The sequence below is a fragment of the Choristoneura fumiferana genome, chromosome 26, assembly GCF_025370935.1.
Source record: "Choristoneura fumiferana chromosome 26, NRCan_CFum_1, whole genome shotgun sequence".
Lineage (NCBI taxonomy): Eukaryota > Metazoa > Arthropoda > Insecta > Lepidoptera > Tortricidae > Choristoneura > Choristoneura fumiferana.
Genome location: NC_133497.1, coordinates 5931120 through 5939407, shown reverse-complemented (window position 1 = coordinate 5939407; position 8288 = coordinate 5931120). Strand labels below are relative to the sequence as shown.

The following is an 8288-nucleotide window of genomic DNA, read 5'->3' as shown; positions in this document are numbered from 1 at the left end:
GGCGTTTTTTTTCGGGCGTTTTTATTTTTATTTTTGCTGGCGTTTTTTTAAGTCGGGGGGGTTTTTAAATTTTAAATTTAAAAGTTTTTTTTTATGTCATGTTTTTTAAACTGATATACTTATTATTTTTTTAAAAGTGTACTAGTGTGTTGGATATCCTGGCTGCAGCATCAGCTCATCTTGTTGCCACCATTGCATTGTATGTAGGTAGAATGAAATACTGATCAAAAGGAATCAAACACAACATATCTGCTATTATTTTTTCAAAACTATACTGGTGTACTGGATATTCTGGCTGTAGCATCAGCTCGTCGTAAGGCCACCACTGCATTGTATGTAGAATCAATTACTGATCAAAACGAATCCAAAAACGACATATGTGCTATTATTTTTTATAGTGTTCTAGTGTGCTGGATATCTATATATATAATTGTTTTAATGCCACTTTATTTGCGTGTCGTCAATTGTTATTCTAGTACAAATTGAAAAGAGATTACAGTTCACGAGCCGCAATACAATGTTGCTGTGGCCTCCAATTCTAAATTAAATGAAGTATAGGCATAATAATATATATCATGAAACTCCGCCACATCGGTTCTGGCACTTCGCCGGCCGCTGCCGCGGCACCCTTGCTTCGCTCGCTCGGCTCGTGCTTTGTGGTCACAATTCATACTATTCGCATCGCTCGTCGTACCTAATTTTTAATTTTTTCGGCTAATCACGATGTGGCCGGTATAGAGCTACGAATATCGATAAATGCGTTGCTCTAATTGATCTGCCGTATTGTTTCTCAGGCACATCGTGGTATGCCTGGCCAACAAGAAGGAATTTCGTGATCTGGCGGATTTTACGATCGGCCGCCGACATATATACAAAACAAGGGATGGTTGTGTGCGGGGACTGTGTTGCGAGTGATGTCTTGCCAAGTACTCAGTCGGCCTCACGCACCCCGCTCGCTGTTTTGGAAAGAGCCCACTACACGCTCTCGCTACACATCCTTGCACCGCTCAGCTCACTCGTACATCTCTGGTGGAAATGCTTCCTAACTGTTCACGCTCGCTCTGACAATTTTAGTAGGATAATTATAATTCAGCTTTCGGTGCTCGACGTGGTTATCATACATTCGTTAATTTAGTACCTACATTCCTGGAAATTTAATTTAAACTCAATGTCAGATTATGACAGACTGGCTAAGGCTATCTCTAAAATGGTGTTTATAAAGAGAGATAAAAGTATCTATAGCCTAAAGACATCATAACGACCGGACGTATTTCGTGATTATGTGCAAAATGTACTGCTTATATTTGCTCATTGGTGAGTGTAAAAAATACTAGTACCTCGTGAAAGTTTAGAGAAACATACTCCAAAGGAAACTATTGCTCCAATTTCATTTTTATAGACTTATCAATTTTAGTTAGCGTAGCGTCCTTTTTATTTAACCCCTGACGCTTAAACAGGGGTGTTATAAGTTTGACCGCTGTGTCTGTATGTCTGTGTGTCTGTCTGTGACATCGTAGCTCTTAAACGGGTGGACCGATTTGAATTCGGTTTTTTTTTTATTTAAAATCAGGTTTTCTAGAGATAGTTTTTAGACATGTTTCATCAAAATCGGTTCAGCCGTTTTCCGTTTCTCAGACCTTAGCAGATTTAAAAATGATAATAATTCGATGCAATCGCGGCGAACAAACTTCTAATGACTTGTACCTTTTCCTGGGGGCCAATCAATGGCCGCCATGTGGTCGACACGTTTGGATGTGTCATCATCATCATCATCAGCCTACAGCAGTCCACTGCTGGACATAGGCCTCTTCCATGGCGCCACAACACTCTGTCTTCAGCCCCTCGCATCCATCCGCCGCCAGCGATCCTCTTAAGGTCATCCGTCCACCGTGCCTCAGGACGCCCTACACTACGTTTTCCCGTCCGTAGTCCCCATTCGAGGACTCGTCTGCTCCACCGTTCATCGGTCCTGCGACAGACGTGGCCAGCCCAACGCCACTGCAACGAACTAATTCTCTGAACAATGTCAGTGACTTTCGTTCTTTGTCGATTAATGTGATTTCCGATTTTATCCTTCAAAGAAACCCCTAGCATTGCTCTTTCCATAGCCCGCTGAGCGACCTTGAATTTGTGGATTAGTCCCGCAGTCAAGGTCCACGTTTCGGCTCCGTAGGTTAAAACTGGTAGGACTGGTTTAGATGTGTATTTATTTTTATTTTAGTGAGCATAATACATAATACTAGTGAAAACGGTCTCCAAGACCTTAGGTAGGTGGCTGCGAAATATTCTTACGTGTGGTCTCCCAGACCGAACGTAGGTTGTGTGTGTTATATTTGTTAACATTTTTTGTATTTATTTTCATTATAATTCAAAAAGATTTATGTTTATTTTTTAATTAAACATGCTTCCTAACGCACAGTCACAAAAGGTGGTTACAAGAAGTGTCGCATTGAATGCAAGAGACCAATTTGTCTCCAATGTTCGAATGTATTATACATCGACAGCTGACAAAAAATGGCTGTTTTGAGGATTTCAATTTTATAAAAATAAAATGTTTCTATAAAATTAAATTAGTTAAATAACTTCGTTGATCATTCAATTTGATGAAACTTTAGTAATCATTTTTACGTTATGTTCCTATATTTTGAGATCTCATATCCCCTCAGGGTAAGTAATTTTATAGCAAGAATAGGAGAAGTATTGTATTGTATTGTATTGTAAAACTCTTTATTGTACATAAAAACACATGAAAATAACATAACACAGGATAATAAGATGTACAAAGGCGAACTTATCCCTTAAAGGGATCTCCTTCCAGTACTAAAATGTGTTAAATTTATAAAAAAATCTATTGATTTATTTTCTAATAGTTATTACTAATAAATAGAAGTGACCAGACTGTTTAAATTGTAGTTATTACTTTTTTTAAACTAGTGGTCTCCTAGGCTGCACATGGGTGGTTGTGTTTCTGAAACAGGTCGTAGGTAGTTAAGGGATATAGAATAACGAGCATGTATGGATGGAGTCCCTTACTTAGTGAAAAAGCACTGTGTTTATCTTTTCCAGTTTACGGGTTGGCTGCAGGCGCCGCCCAGAACAGGTAAGACATGGCCAGTGGCGTCTCAGTTACAGTTTCTCTCGTGTCTGGCATTTTTTAATGCGCAAGTTGTCTCCACGTGGTTTCTGGAATTTTACTATCAAGTTGCAAAAACTACAATCACCGTACAATGTCCTTCTCAAAGAGAGTTTACCTTGACGCTGGCAAAATCCTATTAATTAGGACAGAAAAGCCATATCTTAAAAGAGAAGAAGAAGGGGCCTCCTTTGTTTAGCAGTGGACGTCTTAGAGAATGTTTGTTACTCTTACACGCAAAAAACAATGAACAGATTTGAATGAAATTTAGCATATAGGTAATATATGTATACCCTGGATTAACATATAGGCTACTTTTTATCCCGAAATATTGTATGGTTCCTGTGGGATCAAGAAAGGTTTAAGCTATATACTTACCAATTTTGCGCGAGCGATGCCGCGGGCAAAAGATAGTATTTTTATAAAATGTCTAACATCAGGTAGCATGGTGAACGGTCTTCTAATTCTGTTGGTTGCTCTGTGAATGATTTCTGGTTGAGTTCGAAACTATTCGTATACTAGTTTTTGCCCGCGGCTTCGCTCGCGTTAAATTTGGGGTAACATACATTTACTTTCTGCAATCCTTTTTCCGTGATTTGATTGATTTTTCGAAGGATTACTTGGAAGGAAATACAGACAGACGTTGTTTTAGGCAGACGTTGCAAATTTTGGAATTCAAAAATCAACCTACATACGTATTTATAATTAATCATAATTCGTACCAACTTTGAAACCCAATTCGCTGACTGAGGGTGGAATTTTAGAAAACGTTAAAGTACTCGTTTCTTTTGCTCGCGACTTCATGCACGATTTATAGGCTCTGATGTATTAAACTGTGTATAGGATTATATCACGAGAAATTGTAAAGTTCCCGCGGGACATGAATTACGTTATAATCTATTTTAATATTCTTAATTGTCCATGAGAGACACATTGTGGCTTTCTTTATTATTGTTAGCTTTATTATTGAAAGACTTTTGAAAATCTGCCCCGAAATTTAAATCACTATTTTATTTGAACTGCGTAGGAATTTTGCATTTTCAATTACAAAAAAATGTTTACTTACAAAATCTGCAGTTTGAGTTGTAGATAGTGTCGGCCTGATGCTGCAGCCAGGATATCCAGAACGCTAGTAGGTACACTCTTGATAAAAAAACCTTGCAGATACATCGTGTTTGGATTAGCTTCGATCAGTATTTGATTCTACATACAATGCAAAGGTGGCAACAGGATGAGCTGATGCTTCAGCCAGGATATCCAGCACACTAGAACACTCTATAAAAAACGCCTGAAAAAAAAACGCCGACAAAAAACGCCGCCAAAAAAGACAACTAAAAAGTAAAAAATAATTATGCACTACCTAGCTGTTGCCCGCGACTTCATCTGCGAAGAATTCGTTTATCCCTATCCCGCGGGGACTATGCTGATTTCCCGCAAAATTAGCCTAAGTTTATGTTTCGGGCGTTTTTTTATTTTTGCGGGCGTTTTTTTTATCCATCCTACTAATATTATAAAAGCAAAAGTTGTGTCTGTTTGTTTGTTACATTTTCACGCCTAAACCGCTGAACCGATTTAGATGAAATTCGGTGTAGTATAGTTTGAGTCACGGGGATTAACGAATTCTACGCGGACGAAGTCGCGGGCAACGCTAGTGTATACTATTTGTAACCCCCGACGCAAAAAGAGGGGTTATAAGTTATTGACCGCTATGTGTCTGTCTGTGGCACCGTAGCTCTTAAACGGGTGGACCGATTTTAATGCGGTTTTTTTTTATTTGAAAGCAGGTTTTTTGCTATTTTTCGCTGACCATAAACTATGCACTTCACCTTCTGATATGCAAAGAATGTCAACTTTTACGGATATTTTTGAGTAATAAATATTTCGTGGTCCGAGACGCGTGTCAAGAGGATGTGACTTTTGACGTTGCATAGATGTTCGCTGGCGGGCGCTGTGGAGACCACGCCGCGAAGGTAGTAGCGCTGAATGCCCCGACCGTCCAATGTTGGGAACGCGACGCCGCCGCCACTGTCACCGCGGCATATCGTTGTGCCTGTAAGACAACAACGACTAAGTATAACCGGACACCCACTCTCTGGTAAGGGGGCATATGTATTATATCACACCAATTTTGATCATGTTTAACCCAAGCTACTTGTGGCTGCACGTGACAACGCGTGGTTCGACCACCTGACTGTAAAGCGTGTTCTGATACATCAGCGCGCTGCTCTCCCTCCTACGTAGCTGAGCAAGACTGAACTTATTTGCCAAATATGCGGTCATAGCTGTCGCTCCCGGATCAACTTTACAGTCTAGCTTTTATATGTATCACAGTGAGTGATTCTGACTCGTATTTGCCCGTATTTTCTGGAGTAACCGCAAATCAAAGGTTCTTGCCTTTTATAGCATCGGCACAAATTTTATCGCCCGTGACCATGCTTATGAAGTTAGCAGGCAGGTCCTGCATGCACCTTCGCAAGTCTACATGCAGCAGCTCCTTGGTCTTCAACACTTGGGAAGGGGGACCATCCTCCGACGTCAATCCCCATCCAGCAACCTGCAATCAATACAAATAATAGCTCCGTAAGTCCATAATGTAATGTTTGGCATAGTGTGTAGGTACTATTGTTTGTCATGACTCTTTTCTTCTCTGAATCCATGTATTGTTCAGAAATGTTATAAACAAACCTACACCTTTTTTTCCAACTTGTAGGGCAAATTGACCGTTTTTACTCCAATTCGCTTTATCGTTAAAAATAGTAGAGCAAATTAAAGAAAAACAGTTCAAGTCGCTCTATCGCTAAAAGTAATATTTAAAGCAAATTGGAAAGAAAATATCCATTTGCTCAATTGCTATATTTACGATCGTATGCTCTTGAACTAAACCTAATCCCATCTCACCTTTCCCAAACTGGTATCAAGTTGAACACTTTCAAGCTCACGGCTGAAGTCAATGCAAACAGGCTGGATGAATGGGCTGTACTTCACTGGTGTTGACAGAATGACCAGCGAGATGTCCTCTTGGTAATTGGTTTTTCCACCCCTGAAGCGGGCCGGGACGGCAATGCTTTTAACCTAAAATACATCAGCAGTCATGTAACTGGTATAACAGGAGGCTTTTAAACAAGAATCTGGTAATAAACAGGGCTTAAGTCGGTCAAAGAAGAAACCAATGGCAATCAACCAACAAGACTGACCCAAGCACCCACAGAGCCTAATGGGAATGCATGCTCCTCTCCCGACTTTTCAGCAAATGGCTGAAGTAAACTGTGGGTAGATAAGACACTCCTCTATTCCTCTCCTCCCCGTTGTAAGGTTCAGGCAGTTGGGGATGTACAGCCAGGTTTTCTAGCCGGTAAGAGTCCGGCACTGTCTGGACCTCCCTTCTCAGTCGTCCACAATGGACTTTTTCCGACTGCTCGCCGCCATCTTCTATAAAGCACCTCATATTTATTTATTTATTATTTATTTATTTGCCAATAAAAAATTACAGCATTACTGTAAAACCAATGCGCTGTAAAATTCAAATTATACTTACAAAAAAAATCTTTGGCCCTTGAGGTAACCCACAAAAAACACAAATCTGGTGGTGGTGGTGATAGTTGGTTTTGTGTGCTGTGTGTGTGTTCTTACAATGTGGAGGTGGAAGAACTGAATGCACATTTCTTGCATAAGGTCGAGGGTGAGCAAAGTAATTGTTTTAGATCATTATTATACAAGTAGTCAGGTTATTGAAAGGTACTGGAGTATTTAGCTGCAACTCACGTCAGACTTGTGCGCACCAGGGTCGCCAACGTCGTCCCAGGCTCTGTAGATCTTGCCAAGGGCCACAGCGAATTTTTTGGGTGCATATGGTGAGTTTGTCTCATCATTCCAAAGGCAATGGGCCGCTGTAGAAGGATTTCGTGTCAAAATATGAGCAGAGTTTGAATGCCGTCAGCTCGTCACTAAGGTTATTTGATAATAGGGAACAAAACAATAATTTTACGACGAAGGCACTATCTTGAATCCATAGCGGAGCAAGCGATTTTAGAGTAGAATTCTGAGTGCAGCGGTTCATAGTATGACACTCGAGAAAAAATTATCTTGCTACTCTATATTATTTACTCTACTCTATGATAATTTTTCCGTGATTTAGCTGGTAATAATTTATGTACTTATTATGTTAAAGCCGATTGTCCTGTAATATTTATTTATTCCTGTTCCGAATCAAGTCCGACGTCATCTGCCATGCGTGAAAATCTCTTGCAGAAAAGATCTAGTTTGCTCGCACTTATTGGCAAACCAATGGTCGGTTTTCGAATAGGTGGGATCGAACACTAACACGCCTTGAGTAAGAACCAACAATTATCTCAGCTTTCAATTAAAAATAACATAAGGTAAACGCACGAGTGCTCGTCACTGTCCCAATAGTGAGCACCTTTAATCTTATGTCATTTCATTAGCAATAGAGATGACAGCAGGGTGTCGTCTATTGGGCATTGGCGTGCCAAGCACTCGGACGTTTACCTTACATCCAAATCGGTCCCTCGGTTTAGAAGTTACGATTTCAGACACAAAATATTCCTACCCGTTAATAGTACAATTGTGTCTTGAGGGCGGTAAGTGAGGAATTACGAACGAGATTCTATTAGAAGCTTGAAGTCGAAGACTGAGGGCTTTAATGAGTCGTTGTTTGTAATTCCAGTACCGCCAACATGTTTTGTATTGTATTGTAAAACTCTTTATTGTACATAAAAACAAATGAAAATAAGATGTACAAAGGCGAACTTATCCCTTAAAGGGATCTCTTCCACTTAACCTTTAACCATTTGCGAGTAAAATTGTATATTTGTGAAAGAATAAATATTTTTTTTTTCAAAAATTGGCGATACCTTCTATTATGGTGCGCTCTCGGGCAGCGCTAGCAAGTCTTGTGCGCGGCGTGCAGCGCGCGCAGCCGTATTAGTGCGCGCAACAGCTGGGCTACTCCGAAACTCGAAGTTCGTGTCGTGCGGTCCCTCTGACACTTATACTATTTAATACGAGAGCGAGAGGGACGGTATGATACGAACTTCAAGTTTCGAGTTTCGTAGTAGCCCTGTTGTACTATTACTTATTTTGTGCGCGCAAAAACTCATTTACCGACCTTGGGTTTTATGGTAAGAACAAAAGGTCG

At 40.2% G+C, this 8288-nt stretch overlaps 1 protein-coding gene across 1 annotated transcript; it reads right to left on the bottom strand.

Moving 5' to 3' along the window:
* Positions 1-4986: 4986 nt before the first annotated feature.
* LOC141443118 (modular serine protease-like) lies at positions 4987-7941 on the bottom strand. Its single transcript, XM_074108329.1, has 5 exons — positions 7932-7941; positions 6896-7020; positions 6032-6205; positions 5528-5687; positions 4987-5183 (listed from the first exon to the last, which is right to left on the bottom strand). Exons 1-5 carry the CDS (start codon positions 7939-7941, stop codon positions 4987-4989), a joined length of 666 nt encoding a protein of 221 aa, XP_073964430.1.
* Positions 7942-8288: the final 347 nt, after the last annotated feature.